Raw genomic sequence first — 20765 nt, 5'->3', positions numbered from 1 at the left:
TTCAGGCAGACCCTACCCTGTGCACTGTGAACATGAATAATGAAAAGCTACTGGAGAAGGTGCTGAAAATAATTCCTGTGCAATAGTTTTCTGAACATACTCCAGGGAAGATGAGTAGAGTCTGGTTCTGTTAAGATGAATAGGAGGTGCAATGGAATAAAGAATCTCAGCTTATGAGAGTTTAGCTGGAGGCAGGTGAGTTCCTTGATAGCAAGGTCACATCATGAAAAGAGGTTAGTGATAAGAACTTGAGATATCCTGTAGTATCCAGGGATAATGACCATTATGAAATTAAAGATAACAGGTCCTAACACCTCTGACACCTAGATAGTAGAGAGAGAGTATTTAGATGGTAAAAATCATTCAACTACACATGCAGTTGTCCAATATATAACATCCAGGCCTTTAAATTTGAAAAGAGGACTAAAACTGAAGCACCATACATGCTCAGCTGCTTGTTTGTCAGCATGTTGTGTGAAGGCTCTTTACATAGCTCTGATTACGGGACTTCAAGGGCTCAATATACACAGTTTAATCATAGTCTCAAACGAAAGAGGTATTCCACTAGGTTCTCTTGTATGCCAAACAGCCTGAAGATTCCCTAAATTAGGGAAATTCAAGTGGGTCTCAAGCAATAAACTCAACCTTGAGGGACAACAAAGTCATCAAGAATTACTTGACACCGTTTACACTCTATACTGGCTCCAACATAACAAAGGGATAAGCAGGGGTCTTCAGCCAAAACACGTAGCAGTATCCCCCAGAAGCTCTAGTCTTTTAGCAGCACTATTTGCTTCTTTGATTGCTATATAGCAGTGCAAAACTTCTGAGAGAACTCCTGAACAGAGAGCTAGAAACAATCAACACAACATAGTAATAAAAACATTATTTTAACCTTACCAGTATGCTATGAAATCTTTATTTCAGCTTTGCTTCTGATAAAATAATCTGCATGGAGCCTAGTAAGAAGAAATCTCACTAATAAAGCCACAGTAAACAGCAGAAGAACATCTGTGTCCCAGTGTTTCCTGTCAGGAAAATAAATACTAGCCCATCTCCATGTCCTTGTCTACATGCCTGGTAGTACTCATCTACAGAAACTCCTTGCTTTTGAGTTGCCTGCCCTATACCCCTTTGTGCTCCATATAGAGACATGCAGCTGGTATATACAGCAACATATGCTTCTGTTCTTAACCTGCTGAGGACCAAGCTGGACTCCTTTTATTGATTTTCCTACTGCAAACTTTCTTTACTCAAAATTTTCTTAGAATTTTCTTCTGACCATGTAATGTCTGTGAGATGCAGCTTCTAGATGTGTCTAGATGGATGGGCTAGAAGCATGGAAAAAAATTCACATTAGAAAAGTGAATTCAAATGTCTTGCTATTAACCACCAAGGATTTGTTAGCACAGACAAAATATCAAATACAAAATGGATGAAATATCTAGCTTTCAATCACTTAGAGAAGTGGTCAAGCTTAATTTACTCTATAAAGATCTCACATTTTATCTGAAAAAAAAACATTAAAACAAAATAAAAAGGTGGGGGAAAGACACTGACTCTCTTTAGGTCATTATCAGAAAAAGGAATGCATGCCTCTCAGGAGTGTACTACAGCAAAGAGACACCTGCATGCAGAAGACACACCTCTCTGCATGAGGTGAAAAGACTCCACTCTGAAAGATCTGTCTTAAGTTCTCTAGAGGATAATGCTGTCAGAGCTCAAAATCTAAGGTCTCAGTATGCACATCTGAAGAGTTTGGAGCAAAAGAAAGTGCTATCTGGTTCTTTTGGCTTTAGGAAGTCACAGTGGCAGATGGCCAAACATGCAGTCATTTGGATATGAGACCTCATGACCAATAGTTACTACAGGAAGAAAGATATAAATACGTAAGAGGAAGGTATTCACAGACCTAAGACTTCATGTGTGGTTGCATACGAGTTTCATTATGCCCTTCCTTTATTGTTCACTCCATTACAAGGGATTCCAAACTCTGTTTCCAAGAGTCTCATTCATACTGATTGCTTCTTCTCTGGTATTTCATCCGTGTCTCTTCCATAAAATTTCTGAAGGCTGGTTCTTCATGGCTCTGCTCAGTAACTATGGGAGGCAGGGGAGAGGGAAATGGAGGGAGAGAAAAAAGCCACAATTCAATACTATATCAGCACCTGTCTTGCTTGTATTCCAAAAAAAGCCAGAATCAGGCTATTTGCTAAAGAATGAAGATACAGGTCTGCAAACTAGCTAAAAGAAAATAAGACATTTCAAGGGCTTAAAAGATTGCTCCAAGTCCAAGAGTTTAAGGAAAAGAGAAGCGATCAGGTTCAGCAGTCACTGCATGATCCAACCACTATATAAGTTGTCTGGTTTATGCATGTTATATACCAGCTATTAAAAATAATCACTTGAATACAAAATTTTAAATTAAACTTTCACAGTGATTAGAGGGTGAACTCACAGGACTAAGCACTGAGGTAGGCCTTCTGCTCTAGATTCCCGATCTAGGTGTCTGCTTGTTTTCTAGGCTCTCATATTTGATACAGTTAATGAAATACAGAGGGCACTCCCAGACCAGACCAGCAGCTTTTACACCAAATCAGATCCCCACATATCCTTACCATCATGGTCAATGTCATCAGTATCACTCTCCCTCTCTTCATCTTCCTCATCAAGAGTTCCTCGTGTTAGGATCAGATCAGAGGGACCCATTGCAGAAGCATCAGCAGAACCTTGAAAGGAACAGAGACGGCTATATCCAAAACCTCATGCTAACAAGCAGGGCTAGCTCGTGCTCTTACAGTTACTATTTGCACACAATGACCACAGTAATTAATATTATTCTAAAGGGATGGAAAGCTGCTTCTGGACTTCAAAGATACAGGACAGACTGTAACAACACCATACCGAACCTCATATAAGGCAGTAGCTCAAACAGTTGCCAAGATTTCTCATATTCCAACTGAACTGCTTCACCTTTCCTGAAATATTTCATTACTTCTAGTACAACCACTGCTTTATCTACACACCAAGGTTTCCTCTCTTCATGTCTCTGTTAGTCCTATGACTAACACATAGAAGAGCCAAGTCTGACCCATCCCATAGGGATTAAAGTCCCGTTCCTTCTCACTAACATGAAGTTGCTTTCATGATTTTGCTGCGAAGAGAAAAAAGATTTATATGACTTAAGGCAAATGCTTCAGAGAGCTTCTGCAGTATCACAGAATCATCATAGAATCATAGAATCAGTAAGGTTGGAAGGGACCTCTGGAGACCATCTAGTCCAACCTCCCCACTCAGCAGGGTCACCTAGAGCATGTTAGGCAGGGTTGAAGATCTCCAGAGGAGACTCCACAACATCACAGAATCACAGAATGGTAGAAGGTGGAAGACACCTCTGGAAATCATCTAGGCTAATTCCCAGGTTCAAACAGGGTCCCTGAGAGCACATTGCCCAGGACTCTCTCCCAACAGCATCCGACATCTCCAAGGATGGAGACTCCACTGTTAAAGAATATTGGACTGAAGCTGTCTAGGGTTAGTCACTTATCATAACTTGCTTAGCATTAGTAGCTAAATTTGCTGAAGACTTAGGCCTGATCAGTGAACTTTCTTAAGTAAAAGAAGGCCCCAAAGCTGGTTCAATAAGCAGTCTATCATTAACGAGCACAAGCAGGGAGATGGACTTTAATAAAGGACAACGAATCAAGAGAACCACAAGACTGATTCCTGGACAAGGATAAACAAGGACAAGATAAGAAAGTAGAAGACATAGACAACAATGCAAGAAAGAAGTAGTCACAAAGACTGGTTCTGAGAAGCATCCAGGGAGTAAAAGAGCCATCCAGGGAGTATAAGAGCCATCCACAACTATGCATAAGTGAGATAAGAAGTAAAGAATACACATGCAAACTACAGAAAGGACCAACTGAGCTGGAAGATCCCAAATTCTAACATTGCTATTGGTTCCAAACTATCACATGAAGTGGGGGAAGATTTAGATCGTAAGAGTATAATAGCTTAGGAATTTCTTGTCTCGGGGTTCATCTTCAGAGGCAGTCAGCTCAAGTTGTAATTACTGCACATATGCCATTAAAACTTACTTCACTTTAATTTGGTTTCAAACCTGTCTCAATAGGGACCTAGGATCAGACCCTGTTATAATGGCCAGTGAGCCTAACTTTCTATAACACCATGAACTCTCCGGGCAACCTGCTCTGGTGCCTTGTCTCTCTCACAGTAAAGAAGTTTTTCCTTATGTTCACAGAATCACAGAATGGTTGAAGTTGGAAGGGACCTCTGGAGACCACCTAGTCCAACCCCTCTGCTCAAGGAAGGTCACCTAGAGCATGTTGACAGGATCGCATCCATGTGGGTTTTGAGTATCTCCAGAGAAAGACTCCACAACCTCACTGGTTTCAGAGCTCTGTCTCTTCCAGTACTCTGTCACCCTCACAGTAAAATATCCTTCAGATATTTGCAGACATTGGTAAGATCCCCTCTCAGTCTTCTGCAGGCTAAACAGGCCCAGCTCTCACAGCCTTTCCTCAAATCATAGAATCCGTGAAGGGACCTCTGGAGATCATCTAGTCCAACCTCCCTGCTCAGCAGGGTCACCTAGAGCATCGTAGAGAGGGTTGCATACAGGCGGGCCTTGAAGATCTCCAGAGAAGGAGACTCCACAGCCTCCCTGGGCAACCTCTTCCAGTACTCTGTCACTCTCACAGGGAAGAAATTCCCCCTCATGTTCAGACAGAACTTCCTGTGCTTCGACTTCTGCCCATTGCCTCTTGTCCTGTCACACGGGACAACTGAAAAGAGCTAGCTTGTCCCTGTCCCCTTGACACCCTCCCTTCACGTACTTGTACACATTGATAAGATCCCCCCTCAGTCTTCTCTTCCCCAGGCTGAAGAGGCCCAGCTCTCAAAGCTGTTCCTCATAGGGCAGATGTTCCAGACCTCTGATCATCTTTGTAGCCCTATACTGGAATCTCCCCAGTAACTCCATGTCACTCTTGGACTGGGGAGCCCAGAACTGGATGCAGGACTCGAGATGAGGCCTCACTAGGGCTGAGTAGAGGGGCAGGATCACCTGCCTCGACCTGCTGGCAACAGTCTTCCTAATGCACCCCAGCAGACCATTGGTCTTCTTGGCCACAAGGGCACATTGCTGGCTCATGGTCAACTTGTCATCCACCAGCACTCCCAGGTCCTCCTCTGCAGAGCTGCTCTCCAGAAGGTCAGCCCCCAGCTTGTACTGGTGCCTAGGGTTATTTCTCCCTAGGTGCAGGAATCTGCACACGCCGTTGTTGCACCTCAGGAGGTTCCTCTCCGCCCAACTCTCCAGCCTGTCCAGGTCTCTCTGAATGGCAGCACAGCCCTCACATGTGTCATCTGCTCCTCCCAGCTTGGTAGCATCAGCAAACGTGCTGAGGAGGCACTCTGTCCTCTCATCCAGGTCATGGATGAAAAAATTGAACAGGATGGGACCCAGTACTGAGCCCTGGGGGACACCACTAGCCACAGACCTCCAACTAGACTCCACGCCACTGATGACAACCCTCCAAGCTCTGCCTTTCAGCCAGTTCTCAATCCATCTCACTGTCCACTCATCTAACCCATACTTGCTGAGCTTCTCTAGGAGGATGTTATGGGAGAGTGTGTCCAAAGCCTTGCTGAAGACAAGGTACACAACGTCCACTGCTCTCCCCTCATCTACCCAGCCAGTCATTCCATCATAGAAGGTTATCAGATTGGTTAAGCAGGATTTCCCCTTGGTGAATCCATGCTGACTACTCCCGATCACCTTCTTCTCCTCCACATGTCTGGAGATGACATCCAGAATGAGCTGTTCCATCACCTTTCCAGGGATGGAGGTCCTCCTTCTTGCCCTTCTTGAAGACTGGAGTGACACTGGCTTTCTTCCAGTCCTCAGGCACCTCGTCAGTTCTCTAGGACCTTTCAAAGATGATGGAGAGCAGCCTGGCAACAACATCCGCCAGCTCCCTCAGTACCCGTGGGTGCATCCCATCCGGGCCCACGGATTTGTAGATGTCTAGCCTGCCCAGAAGGTCTCTAATCCTCTCCTCCTCAACCAAAGGAAAGTCTTCCCTTCTCCAGACTTTCTCCCTCACGTCCAGGCTATGGGATCCCTGAGGGCTGCCCTTAGCAGTGAAGACTGAAGCAAAGAAGGCATTCAGTAAATCTGCCTTCTCTGTATCCCTTGTCACCAGGGCCCCCGCTCCATTCAGTAGCAGGCCCACATTTTCCCTAGTCCTCCTCTTGCTGCTGCTGTATTTGAAGAAGCCCTTCCTGTTGTCCTTGACATTCCTTGCAAGACTCAATTCCAATTGGGCCTTAGCCTTCCTCGCAGCATCTCTACATACTCTGACTGCATTCCTATAATTCTCCCAAGTAGCCTGTCCACTCTTTCACATTCTGTGTATTTTCTTCTTCTGTTTGAATTTGGCCAAGAGCTCCTTGCTCACCCATGCAGGTCTCCTGCCGCTTTTGCTGCACTTCTTACTCATAGGGATGCACCACTCTTGAGCTTGGAGGAAGTGATGTTTGAATACTAGCCAGCCCTCCTGGACCCCGCTTCCTTCTAGGGTCTTAACCCATGAGACTCCTCCAATTAGGCCTCTGAAGAGCCCAAAGTCTGCTCTCCTGAAGTCCGGGGTTGCAATCTTGCTTGTTGCCTTACTTCTTTTCTGCAGGATCCTGAACTCCACCATCTCATGGTCACTGCAGCCAAGGCTGCCCCCAACCTTCACATCTCTCACCAGTCCCTCTCTGTTGGTAAGGATGATGTCCAGCAGGACACCCTTCCTTGTAGGCTCCTCCACCATTTGTGACAAGAAGTTATCATCAATGCATTGCAGGAGCCTCCTGGACTGTTTGTGCCTTGCTGTGTAGTCCCTCCAGCAAATGTCAGGGTGGCTGAAATCCCCCATGAGAACCAGGGCCTGTGACGGTGAGGCTACCTCCAGCTGTCTATAGAAGGCCTCATCAACTTTCTCTTCCTGGTCAGGTGGCCTGTAGTAGACACCCACAACAGTGTCCCCCACGCTAGCCTGCCCTTTGATCTTTACCCATAAGCTCTCAACTGCCTCCTCCTCCCCGCCTAGGCAGAGCTCGATGCATTCCAGTGGCTCTCTCACATAAAGAGCAACTCCACTGTCTCGCCTTCCTGGCCTCTCTCTCCTAAAAAGCATGTATCCACCCATGGCAGCATTCCAGTCATGAGAGCTATCCCACCATGTCTCCGTGACTGCAATGAGATCACGGTCCTGTGATCGCACACAGATCTCCAGCTCATCCTGTTTGTTCCCCATTCTGCGTTTATTAGTATACATGCATTTTAAAGAGGTGGTCATGCCTACAGGTTTCCCAGGGTGTACAGTAGCCACCCATAGCCATGTCCCGAACGCACATCCTCAGCTGCATGCATCCGTTGGAGGCCCCCCAACCCAATTGTGTTTTGTTGTCTTCCCTGTCTGTATGACACCCCCCCCTTCCTACCTAGTTTAAAGCCCTCTTTACTAGGCTGGCCAACCTGCTGGCAAATGAGAGAGGCTCCAGTCCCCTAATCATCTTTGTAGCCCTACATTGGGCTCTCTTCAGTTGTTCCATCTCTCTTGTACTGGAATACAGAATTGGACATAGTACTCCAGATGTGGCCTCACCAGCGCTGAGTCGAGGGGGGACTACCTCTCTTGACCTGCTGACTCTTCCTGATGTAACTAAGGACACCGTTGGCCTTCTTGGCCACAAAGGCACACTGCTGGCTCATGGTCAACTTGCTGTCCATCAGGACTCCTAGATCCTTCTCCACAGAGCTGCCTTCCAGTAGGTCAACATCCAACCAGTACTGCTGCATGGGGCTATTCTTCCCCAGATGTGAGACCCTGCACTTGCCTTTGTTGAAATTCATGCGGTTCCTCTCCACCCAATTCTCCAGTCTATCTACTTCTCTCTGAGTGGCAGCACAACCTTCTGATGTATCAGCCACCCCTCCCAGTTTGGTATCATCTGCAAACTTCCTAAGGCATCTGCCCCTTCATCCAAATAATTCATGGATAAGTTGAAGAAGGTTGGACCAGTACTGACCCCTAGGAGACACTGCAAGCTACAGGCCTCCAACTAGATTCTGCACTGCTGATCACAATCCTCAGAGCTCTGCCTTTCTGCCACTTCTTAAGCCAACTCACTGTCTGCTCATCTAGCCCACACTTCCTAAGCTTATCTACGAGGATGTTATGGGAGAGTGTGTCCAAAGCCTTGCTGAAGACAAGGGAGACAACATCCATTGCTCTCCCCTCATCTACCCAGCCAGTCATTCCATCATAGAAGGCTATCAGATTGGTTAAGCAGGATTTCCCCTTGATGAATCTCTGCTGACTACTCCTGATGACCTTCTTTTCCTCCATAAGCTTAGAGATGACATCCAGGATGAGCTGTTCCATCACCTTCCCAGGGATGGAGGTAAGGCTGACCGATCATTCACCACAAACAGTGGTGAGGCTGACTGGCCCTTAGTTTCCTAGGTTCTACTTCTTGCCCTTTTTGAAGACTGGAGTGACATTGGCTTTCTTCCAGTCCTCAGACATCTTCCTGTTCTCCATGACCTTTCAAAGATGATGGAGATGGATGTTTGGACACAAACTGAAACACAGGCAGTTCTGCCTGAATAGGAGAAATAACTTCTTCACTGTGAGAGTGACAGAGCCCTGGAAGAGGTTGCCCAGAGAAGTTATGGAGTCTCCGTCTCTGGAGATATTCAAAACCCATCTGGATGCAACCTTGTCTAACATGCTGTAAGTGACCCTGCTTGAGCAGAGGGACTGGACTAGATGATCTCCAGAGGTCCCTTCCAACCTCAACCATTCTGTGATTCTGTGAGAGTGGCTTATCAATAACATCTACCAGCTCCCTCAGCTGCTCAGACAGAACTTCCTGTGTTTCAGGTTGCACCTGTGGCCTCTTGTATTATCACTAGGCACCACTGAAGAGTTTGGCCCCATCCTCTTTACACCCACCTTTCAGATATTTGTACACATTAATAATATCCCCTCTCAGCCTTCTCTTCTCCAGGCTGAACAGGCCCAGCTCTTGCAGCCTTTCCTCAAATGAGAGATGCTGCAGTCTCAATCATTTTAGTAGCCCATTACTGCACTCGCTCCAGTAGCTCCATATCTCTCTTATACTGGAGAGCACAGAACTGGACACAGTACTCCAGTACTGTGGGGGACCCTCATGAGGGCTGAATAGATGGACATAAGGACATACTGCTGGCTCACGGTCAACTTGGTGTCCATAAGGATTCCCAGGTAAAGTTAATCTTCTCCCAGTAAGGTTAATCTTCTTAGGAAAGTACCTGCAAGTGTGTTGCTCTGCACACACACTGCGCCCATGTCCTTCCACAAGTGTTCCAGCTGTTCTCTCTTTTGTTTATTTTGAGCTTTTTCCTGTGGGTATAAAATAACATGTGGATTCTGAACACATTTAAAATATTACTGAAACAGAGCTCGCACCTAATACTCATAGTCTATCCCTTTGGCAAAAAGCAGTAGTCAAACAGGTCTTATATTACAATCTATTTTTTAGACAACTTTTGGATAAGCATGGAGAACAATCTCCAGGATGATGGACTTTGAAGAAAATTTCAGCAGCATCAGCAAGCCAAACTCAGCGAAGCTGTACCTTCAGAGAACCACCTCCTGGACAGTCAGAACTCAAAGCGAGCAGAGCAATTAATTTCTTTAAATAGCACCTGCTGCCTTCAATGTTTGTCATTTTTTTCAGTGTCTGAAAGTGTCTTGATGTGAAAAGGGAACCTATTCAATCTTAAGAAACGCCTCTATGGAATCAAATGCTTGCTCAAGTTTGACAAACATGCACTGAACTAAAGAAAAGTTTAGAAAGGCAGAGGGAACACAAAAAGAACAAAATGTTATGAAACATTGCAGACTGAAGTTTTAAAAAAGACTGTGATAAAAACTACTGATCTTTATACTGCAATTCACTGTCTAAGTCAAAACAGTACACTTAACTGTCATGGAAAGTTAGTGTTATTCTCAGCAAATCATTTTGGAACATTATTTTCAAAAAAAAAAAAAAGTCTCCCTCCTTCTGAAAGAAAGATACTGAAATCTTTTCCAACCATTTTCTCATAACCTGCCCAAATAAATTTAAATTATTAGCACTAAAACACTGAACATTTGCTTTGCAAATCATCATTTTTTTTTTAAGATATGCTCCACCAAATCTAAAGGATAAAAGAGAGAGAAACTGAATTTCAGGAGAGAATTTTTCATACTGAATATGATTATTAATGAAATACTAGGACCCCCCAGCACACACACACATAGGCAGTTGTGTGCATAAAAGTGATCCCATGATATACTATATATGCATACAATGGTAGAAATACTTACCAGTGTTTTCCTCAGACGCTCATATTCTGGACGATATTCCCTGTAAAAATAAATACACAGAATCGATTCATTCTAAAGTAATAGATGCTTTATATTCAATACAAGCCATCTTGGAGACTTGTTTTTAAAGTGCCACAAAGTGAAAATTTTGACTGCAACCAGAACACGCCCTCAAATTTTTAATCACCCAGGTTAACCCCCAAACTAAAAAGTTCTTTCAGGTTCTCATAATTGAGAGAGGTTTCAAGAAGTTTAACGGCACTTTTATGTAAATTTGTATTTTGAAACTAAAGGATGCAAAATAAGTAAAAATACCTAATTAAAATAAAAAAAAAAAAACCCTTTTCGCACAATCTTCCTGGATAAGAAGTTAAGCCAGCTAGACAGAGGTAGTCATTTCATTACCATATTAAAATAGTAGATATAGTAGTCTCCTTTAATCAGAGACAGGGTTTTCTCTGCTGGTACCTACGCCTCTAGAGAGGGTTCAATGGGATCTCATACAGGAATACATTACAAAGACTTTCATTATATTATACCACTCTGGTACCTACAAAATCTTTATTTACTGAAGGAAAAAAGGGGGTATGGATACTCCTTTAATAATTAGGTGATCACTGTGTAGGCAGTGTATCTGGTAATAATCCATAGCATGCCTTGGCTACTTCTATGTAATATGAGTTTCTGGTTTTGCTTTACAGTGCTATTCATCAGCCTCATACATATATAGGTGCAGTATATCATGAGGACAAATCCAGTAAGCAGCAACTTCTCAAAGAATTCTTCACTTTCAACTTGCTTATCTATTCAATCTACCAAACTGATCTGTTGCTTTCTGAGGATAATTCAGAGCTTAATTATCCTATGGAATCAGAGGACGAAATTGACTTCAGATTTGCTGGCACAGACAGCTTGCTTTTTTTTTTTTCTTTTTCTTAACAGTTAGCTTAAAAATTCACCACTGAATAGTTTGTTTCAACTGCTCGTTTTTGTCCTGAGTCTTGTATCTAAATTTATTAAACACCCTATATTACTCTGGCTGTGAAAAGTGACTGCTCCTTCAAATCAAAGGAGTAGACTCATGAATAAGTAACTTCATAGAATCATAGAATCAGTAAGGTTGGAAGGGACTTCTGGAGATCATCTAGTCCAACCTCCCTGCTCAGCAGGGTCACCTAGAGCATGTTAGACAGGGTTGCATCCAGGCAGGCCTTGAATATCTCCAGAGAAGAAGACTTAAGCAAGTATTCACTGGTTCAGGGTCCAAAGTATTACCTTACCTCTCATATTGATCTACAGCTTTAGAAAGCTGAACAAAAAAGTCTTCTAGTCCTGTGCCAAGCACAGCAGAAACACCAACCACCTGCAAAAGAAAACCACATGCCAGAACTGAAGAAAAACTGAAACAAGTTCTTAGATAACTAATAGGAGATGAGAGCTGGAAAGACTGAAGAGCATATTCAAAAAAATAATTAGGGGCATCTGGCAATACCTATTTACATACCGTAGTGATATCAGAGTAAGCAGTAAAACTATGTTTCTGTTATTCCTACTTTCAACGTCTTTTTCCATTTGTTCTTAATGTTTGCTACCTCCAGATCTTTTTTTTCCTCTTTTAACTAAGCTCCTGTTTAACACAGGCAGCTGCATTTTCCTTATAATGTTAACAGAATAAATAAATAAAAACAATTCAGCAGGCAAACCCCTCCCCCCACTAGATCTCATCCTTGTGCCTCCATCTCAAAACACCACAAAAATGTAGGCAAGATAATATAATGCCTAAAAATTCTCATTCTGAACAGATCAGATCGCAAGACCTGATTTTTCCCCTCTGAAATTTTGTCCAATTACTTGCATTTAGCTGAAGTATATTAAAGGAGATGCCAAACCCAACACCAAGAACAGCAAGAGATGGAGAATTCATTACTTACTATGGCAATATATTCCCTGTTAAAAACATGCATCTCCCTTCTAATGTAAATTTGTCCATCGTTACACTTTTGGCCATTTGTTCTCCTTTTATTAAGTCTACTACCTAAAAATACCTTTAATTAAGTCTGTTACTAGCCAGTATTTAGTGACCCTTAGGATTCTTACATCCTAACTAACCCTAACTCCTTCATAAGCAAGACAGCTTTAGCGACTCACTTTCAACTTTAAGACTTTTTCCAACACAGTCTTGAGTTTTATCAATATTTCAGTAAATATGGAGGCAACCAAGCATTCCAAACATTTCACCATTAGTCTGGACAATGTGCCAATATGCAAATACATATTAATAAATAAAAATAAGTTTTTAAAAATTGCCTTTCTTGACATATTATGGTACTTAATGCTGTCTACTATGATCTTTTTCATGTCTTGCTCTTCAGTCTGCTGATCAATAGATACGCCTTGCACACAAACAATGGATTAGCAAATAAGGATTGGGAAGTAATTTCAGTCCTCTCTATGGCACTATTCCAACCAGTTTTGAAATACTGCATACTGTTTCCTATTTAAACCCCTATTTAAAGGGGTGACCCTGTTTGAGCAGGGGGGTTGGACTAGATGATCTCCAGGGGTCCCTTCCAACCCTACCGATTCTATGATTCTAAACTAAATCATTCACATAAACGGTTATAATTTAGCCAAAATAAAAGCATTTTACCTCCACTGCCTAATATCTGTAAGAGTTTTTTTTCTTTTTTTTTTTGATTTTTCTTAAGTAAAAGCTGATGCAGAACAAAATTAGCCAAACTCTTTTGACATAAATTATGGATCATTAACATCCCCCACTACATAGCATTTTCAAAGAAACTGAATGGACACTTTTCCTTGCCTCAGCAGATATGCAGGATTTTTTTTTGTTTGTTTTGAGATTCTTCCACTTCTTCCCTCATGGTAATTGACCAGCTATACTTGACACTTTCAAAACAAGGAATGATTACCTCACACAGAAGACGCTTCAAAACAGGACATTTCTTAGTTGCCTATCTTAGCTTTCTTCTGATTATCATTCACAGTATATTCTTAACTAATTTAGTCTGTCACTCAGCTTAACAAGGAATTAAAGTTACTTTACACTCCAAACAGAGAATCCTTTCTCCTAATGCAAGGCTGAGCAACAGGTTCCAGTTCAAAAGCATGGGAAAAGTTCTTTTAATGAATCACAGAACAGTTGATATTGCAAGGGATCTCTGGAAATCACCTAGTCCAACACCCCCTCTTCTTAAAGCAGGGTCAACTAGAGCAGGTTGTTCAGGACACTGTCTAGTCACGTTTTGAATATCTCCAAGGATGGTGATTCCACAACCTCTCTGGACAATCTATTCTAGTGTTCAATCACCCTTAAACATTTTTTTTCTTACATTTAAACCAAATTTCTTGTATTTCAATTTGTGCCTCTTGCCCTTTCAGTGGGTATGACTAAGAAGAGTCTATCTCTTTCTTCTTCACTTACTTCCACGATGTGTTTGTCCACATTCAAAAGAGTCTCCTGGAGTTTTCTCATTTCCAAGCTTTTACAAGAGGCAGTAAACAAAGGAAGATTCTTACCTTGAGTGAACTGTAAAACTCATCCAACACTAAACTCATGGAACGAGTCAGGTTACTGACATAGGATGTCTCTTGATTCAGGGCATCCTGAAATGTCTCAAAGTCCTGCATCCATTCTACTGCAAAACTGTGATCAATTATGTCAGTCTGAAAGGAGCAGAGAGCTTTTTCAGAGGCAATAATGATGAACTCTGCTTATTTAACAACTTAAGTCTTATTTACAATTTCCATTTTAAACTTACTTTGAAAATGTTTATCTTTTCAAAATGTTCAGCCCTGGTCTAAAGGTTTCCAAGTTCTGTCTTACCAGACCAGGTAAAACACTAGGTAAAAAACTGTTTAGCATTTACAGGAACAGTAAACAAACACTATTCCAGTTTTAAGAAAGTGTTTTTAAGGAAACAAAACAAAGGTTGGCTACAAAAATTTCTATGATTTTACGGGAATGGGGCATCCAATAGTTCTGCACTCTACAAAAAAAATTTGTTCCGAAGTATTAGATCGTATGATTGAGGCCACTCCCCGGGGGGGGGGGGGGGGGGGGGGGGGGGTAGTCTGTACTGAAGATCCCTATCTTCCTTGATTGGCTTGGAGAGGGAAAAAAAAGTCCTGCTCCCTTCCCACCTTTTTAATTAACGACTGAAAATTACTATTCACATATGAGGGACAGACATGACCCATGCTGGGGAACAGCCTATAGGAACTTTACATTGTGAGCTGTGCTCAGATTAAGGAAATCATAATCTAAACCCAGTATAAGATTGTGGATGCAAACTGGTGAGATGGTTCCATAATTTTTACATGGATTCCTATTATCACAATACAGAAGTGTCTAAAACTCTAATATATTTCATTTTTCAGCACCAATAAGAAGGAGGAAAATAAATAAATACTGCCTGCCATTACTGAAGAGATTTGTGAGAGTACTGAAACATTTTTTCAAGTGTCCTAAGACACATTTACAGTTAGCTTGATTAAATTCTGTAAATAAAAACAACTCTACACATTCTATTAATTTTATTCCTCTTCAAATCTAATATTCCTTAAATTTGTCTATCACCCTATATATTTCAGTTCCTTGGGATGTTTCCATATTTATCAACACTTAATTTTAAAATGCTTGACAAAAATTCTTCAAACATTACTGGCTTTACTTTCTCCTGAAGGCTGAAAATCAAATCAGATCATAATGAAGTTTAAAGTTATGAAGCCTAAACTTTGGGCCTACCTTTCCCTATACATGTTAAGTCACATTTCTTTCAGTCTTTCCAAAAATGCATTTTCTTTAGGACATAAACATTTTCCTCATGCATTTTTTTGCAAAAACAAACAAACAAACAAACAAACTTTACAGCTTATTCTATAATTACACATATCTTGAGAGGCATTCCTTGATTAAGAGAATGCCTGTGGGGATAAGGAAGAGTACTCATACCAAAAATCTAATGGGATTCTTCTAATATATGAAATTGTTTTGCTTAAAGAGATGGACAGCTTTCCAGATCAAAAGCATTTCTTTAAGGCTACAGACCAGTACCTATACAAGAATGGAGGCGTATCCTTAAGCTAATAAGCATCTGCATACCGGAAGACAGTGACACACGAAGTGTCATTGATCAGAACTAAACACCTTTTATTGAATTTTGCTTGCTGTGATTATTAGGACAAAATGTTTTGAGGAAGTAGGCAAATGTAAGAACAGATTCAGTAATGAACCTAACCTTATGTTAGGAGGTTTGTGTTTGCTTACAGTATAGGGTTAAGGTTTTAGGAAGGGATCCTCATCCGTGGATACAGCATTTAAAAACAGTGTAGATGAAAAACAGCATCAGTCAAAGGGATGGTGAAGCAGTGGGGGGGGGTCCCCTTGGACAAGGTCCCAACATTCTACATGTAAAAGACTTAAGAGGAGAACAGGACCAGCATCCACTCCCACCCAGCCACAGGAGGCCAGCTTCAAAGCATGGAAGAGCTACATCTTGACATGGACATTCCCTGTTTCAGGGTCCCGCTCTCCCCCTCTCCCACCCTATCCATAAAATTCACAGAAGAATAAAGGATTTAGAATTTGAAGATCAAGAAATTAAACCTCTATCAGATCCTGCAATACATTTTTAAATTGTTAATATTACCTTCTACAATAAAGGTTAAATTAATAACGTTAATTCTCTTCATCTCTAATTTGAATTTGTTTGGCTTTAACTGTCTGTCCTTTATTCTTCTTGTGGCTTTCTTTGTCTGATTGTAGATCCGTTTTAGATTCAGTCTTCAGCCTCTAGGCCCCTCACAGCCTCTCAGCAAGAAAATCTGATTATTGTAATAACAGGAAGACAGTACTGTAAAGTAATATAAACAGAATGATGTTCTGCTGGGACACAAGCCATAGGGTCTGATTTACCTTGTTCATGACAACAATGAAAGGTAGCTTTGTTTTGTACAGGATACTGAAAGGAAAAGAGAAGCGTTAAAAAAGATATCTAATTTATAGCTCATTAGAAAAAAAATGTTACACATAAGGCAGATGTACTTGTGACTCTACAGAAAATATTTTTCTCTGCATGAATTAGAACGTAATTTTCACCCAGACTCTGCATACTAAAGTTGACCAAAATTCCTTCCCCACATCCCCACAAAATGTAAGCATATGTCTGTAAGATATAAAATTTCCTTCTATGTGCATGGTTGAGTTTGACTAGTATTTTCCATGAATTTCAAATGAAATTTTTTGCTGTCTTTGCATTTTTATATTATTTTGATTTAAATCCTTAGGCTTTCATATATCATTTGTGGACTGATCAATGAATTCAAATAACTCAAAATATCTGTAAACCAAAACTTACACTGACACATGAGCTTTCATATTAATTATATTTATTCTAGTATCTCTTGCTTAACACTAATTTCAGAAAATGCAGCATGTGATATAGCATATTGTGCATATTCCCATCCCAATGATACAGCTTTTGACTTGGTACAAGGATTAATATCTTTTTGAAAAACATTTACCATTGTTTACCATAAATTAGGACAGCTCTAGTCATGCTGATCTGATCTTTACATAGGTATTTAGTCCTTAGTTTGACATGAAAGAAAGTACAGAATTCCATATAAAAGAAAGAGGATAATAAGCCAGGAGACAGCATCTGTTCACCTCAATTCAGTATCATGCCAAGCTCAGAATGAATTTTGAAGAATCACTGAAAATGTCACCAATAATAATAAAAAAAGGATAAAATCATATTGTATGTTTACCAGAAGGAGTTCAGACTAGGCTATGTTTTTATAAGCAACAGGTAACAGAACTTTAATCCAACTAGCCTTCATTAAGCAAAGGAATCATGAGTTATTTAATGTTTTCAGTAGAAGTTTTGACCAGATGACCTCAAGATGTTCTTTCCTATCTAAATTATTCCATTATTCTATGAGGGAAACATTGTAATTCACATATTAAATAATTTGATTGCCCCATCTTAAATTGAGTAACAGAAATCCACCATTCAAGCCAGAAAACAGACTGGATACAGTCACTGTAAAAGTCTGGCTATACCTTTCCTATGAACTAAAAGCCCTAAAACAGTATCTTCACTCCTTCCTTTCAATCACTTCCTCAAGAATTGAGATTCTCCTCATCTGAAAGCTCCTCAGATGAAATCTAAACTAATAATCCTCCCAAAATAGGTATGAAATAGATACAGCAATCAAAAATGGATTTTCAGCATTTCCTACCTGCAGGCATACAGCATGTTGGACATAAAGGTAATAGGGTTAGTGCTGCGAGAGGTATCCATCACATAAACAACAACTGATGGAAAAGAGGAAGCCTAGAAACACACGGTAAAAGAAATCTCAGTTAAAAGTTGAAGCTATTCAACTGCCACGTTCTTCACATAGCCTTGCTGCCAAGTCCTCTAGAATATACTTACCAGTGCCTCAGTTATGATAGTTCCTGATGCTGACCAAGTGAATACCTCTATTTGCCCTGGTGTGTCAATAATAACATACCTGTTAAGAAATCACCCCCAACAAATAAAAAGGGAAAATTAGTCAAATACAAGGTGCTAGTGTGACCAGATTACCAGAGGCATGAGAACAACAGATCATATGATTATTTTGTTAAGGATCAGGTAAGTGTCTCTCAAAGAGCAACAAGATTTAAGGACAGGCCTGAAGATTTCCTGTGCGCACAATGTACCTAAGAGGCACTTATTATTCTGTTCAGATACTATTAAAGTCAACAGCACCAATTTCATGGATAGTTAATACTGTAAACTTTTCAGAATAAGAATTAATTGTTGCATATTTGAACAGTGAATGAGAAGAATGAAGGTCTAATGCAAGATAAAAGAAATGCAGAATTAGCACCAGTAGATATTTCTTTCTTCAACTTATATGTATCATGCAAGAGTCTAGTTTATCTTTTCTAATTTTCCTTTTTCAGATAAAATTTAAATTGAAATTTAAAAAGTAACTGAAAAACATGCAAAGATCCTTTTTAGGGTTTTGCATCATTTTCCCCACAGTGATTCCAGAACAATAAGACTTCACAGAGTGTACTCACTTGGATGCATTTTGCCTTTTTTCAATAAACTTCATGACCTGATTGAAGAGAAAAGGAAGCCGTGTATCTTGCATTTAGGCTCAAAACAAGAAACGTTTAGGATTGTTCTGTATATAGAAACTATATCAGCTTGAACATACATAGCTACCTGTGAGAATCAAAGCTCTTAAGCTTCTCAGTGTGCGGAAATGCCTTACTAAGGAAGAGTGGAAAATGCTTGGACATTGTATATGCCAGAGCAACCTTAATTTTGCCCATATTCTACTACCTGTATTAAAAAAAAAAGAAGTATAATAAAACGAGTGGTTCCCTACCTTTTTACTAAGGGACTGTGCAGTGTTTCAATGTCTTGTGTAAGGTTCCCAGCATTAGGCATTAAGATTCAAGAGAGCAGTCAGGTTTTTCTAGTGGTATTGGATAACTGACTGATCTCCAGAAGTAGGCCTCCCTACTCCAGAATCAGAGCATTCACATAAAAGATGAAGAAAATCTTATAATGAACATAGTGTAATATAACAGTTAGTTATGTACAAAGACTAAAGTACTGATATTCTGTACACATGGCTTCCGAGTTTTAAACACAAAAAAGGTGGAAAACTACTATCTCCCTTAAACAAGAGCTAATGCAGTTCAGCTACTTTACAAGATACATGGTTCAGCGGGGAGAATAACTCAGAAGAAAAATTAGATGGCGAAACAAAACAATGCTCTCTGAAACTAAAAATCAAGAAATAAATTACACTTTCCCACAAATGCATAGCACAGTATCACATGAAAACAACCTCGTACCTGGTCAAATCTTGTAGCAAAGAGATTGAGAGAGGTCACTATTCCACCATTTGGGCCCAGCCCATATCTGGACACTTTATTTAGGAAAGCAGGTGATTATGCAGACCTCAGAGTACTTCTTTTCCAAATCTGACAATAGTTCACCATTTACAATGTATGTTGGATACCTTGCAGCTAAAGACAACGCACAAAAGGGCACTTAATTAAGTAGTTCCCTAAATGATGTAGTAACATAACAAAAGTGAAGGAATAGGAAAAAAGGCGGGGGGGTGTGGGGGAAGAAAGAAAAAGGGGCTACACCATGGCCTTCCCTTGATCATCATACAAGCATTACCATTCTGGACAAAAAAGGAAAGGAAAAAAGTATCAACGCAATCTTCGTCAAATTCTGAGATACTGACTATGTTGTTATAAACCTTTTGGAAAGGTAATACCCTGAATGCACTGAAACTTTAAGAACATATATTTCAAAACATAATCAAAGAATTTCTTACACAAATTAGTTTTTAAGCAAATTTAAACAGAAAGAATGGGAATGAGCTTTGTAAAGACACTCAGCAAATCAAAGAGAGCTTAAAGATTTTAAAATGCTTTGCACACATATGGATATGTATTCAATGAAAGAAAGACTCTTGTATTACATCAAATATTTTATTTATTGCACAAAACCCAGCACTGACTCATCAGTAGTCTTCCAGTGCCATTGCTTTCAATATCCAAACAAGCTGCCAAATAGCCTCCTTAAGTACTATTTAATGAGATGTTTAAACTCCAGTAATGGCTAACAAGAGACAGCAGAGCAAATAATGCATCTGTGTACCAAATTCAAACTTATACTTGGATTTTTTTTAGTAACTCCCAATCAAACACCAGCAAAAGTCAGAATCCTAACCATCACCATCTTTCTCTTTTATAAAATATTGAGAGCCTCACTAGTATGCCAAATCTAAACCCTGCACAGTATCTCCATCTGCAAAAGCCATTGCTTAGGGGTCAAAGGATTTCCATATCCCACTGGAGGTGCAGGCCTTTTAGTGTAATGTTACTGAACTACAGTGAAACTATTGTGCAGCCAGAGCCAATGATCCAGTGTCTCAGAGATTCAGAAGTACAACAGGGCTTTATATTCAAACCATGTGGAAAGCTGCTTAAAAAAATGAGAGAGAAGACAGAAAAAAAAATTTCCCACCTATTAAAGGCAAGCAGGAATTTGGACATGTTTATAACGAACAAAATTAGGCTTGTACATGCATGGGAAAAAGGCTGTTGGCTTTCACAGTGAAAGATGGTCTAAAGAACAGAATAGTGAGAGGTGGACAGAGTGCTTATTATTTGTGAAACTTTATTGCTAGGCAAAAATCACTCTTAGCACAGGAGAAGGGAATGACCTAAGCAGTGTCAGATCTTGTTCAAAATGCATTTCTAATCTTAAATGTAAGAAATACCCA

The 20765-nt window shown here is 40.5% G+C and overlaps 1 protein-coding gene across 2 annotated transcripts in view; it reads right to left on the bottom strand.

Annotated features, from left to right (window-relative positions):
* Positions 1 to 1925: 1925 nt before the first annotated feature.
* The window catches only part of GPN1 (GPN-loop GTPase 1), a 20495-nt gene continuing 1655 nt past the window's right edge, over positions 1926 to 20765 (bottom strand). For both annotated transcript variants that reach the window (XM_062573422.1, XM_062573421.1), the window contains 11 exons: positions 19318 to 19384; positions 18529 to 18566; positions 17894 to 17972; positions 17697 to 17791; positions 16369 to 16414; positions 13971 to 14117; positions 11714 to 11796; positions 10434 to 10473; positions 9374 to 9464; positions 2619 to 2729; positions 1926 to 2100 (listed from right to left, as the gene is read on the bottom strand). In XM_062573422.1, the coding sequence (XP_062429406.1) occupies positions 2009 to 2100; positions 2619 to 2729; positions 9374 to 9464; positions 10434 to 10473; positions 11714 to 11796; positions 13971 to 14117; positions 16369 to 16414; positions 17697 to 17791; positions 17894 to 17972; positions 18529 to 18566; positions 19318 to 19384 (889 nt within the window). In that variant the 3' untranslated portion in view covers positions 1926 to 2008. The remainder of the gene's footprint in view (positions 2101 to 2618; positions 2730 to 9373; positions 9465 to 10433; positions 10474 to 11713; positions 11797 to 13970; positions 14118 to 16368; positions 16415 to 17696; positions 17792 to 17893; positions 17973 to 18528; positions 18567 to 19317; positions 19385 to 20765) is intronic.

This window comes from Rhea pennata, chromosome 3 (assembly GCF_028389875.1).
Source record: "Rhea pennata isolate bPtePen1 chromosome 3, bPtePen1.pri, whole genome shotgun sequence".
In the NCBI taxonomy this organism is placed as follows: domain Eukaryota; kingdom Metazoa; phylum Chordata; class Aves; order Rheiformes; family Rheidae; genus Rhea; species Rhea pennata.
This window is presented reverse-complemented; position numbering and strand designations above follow the sequence as displayed.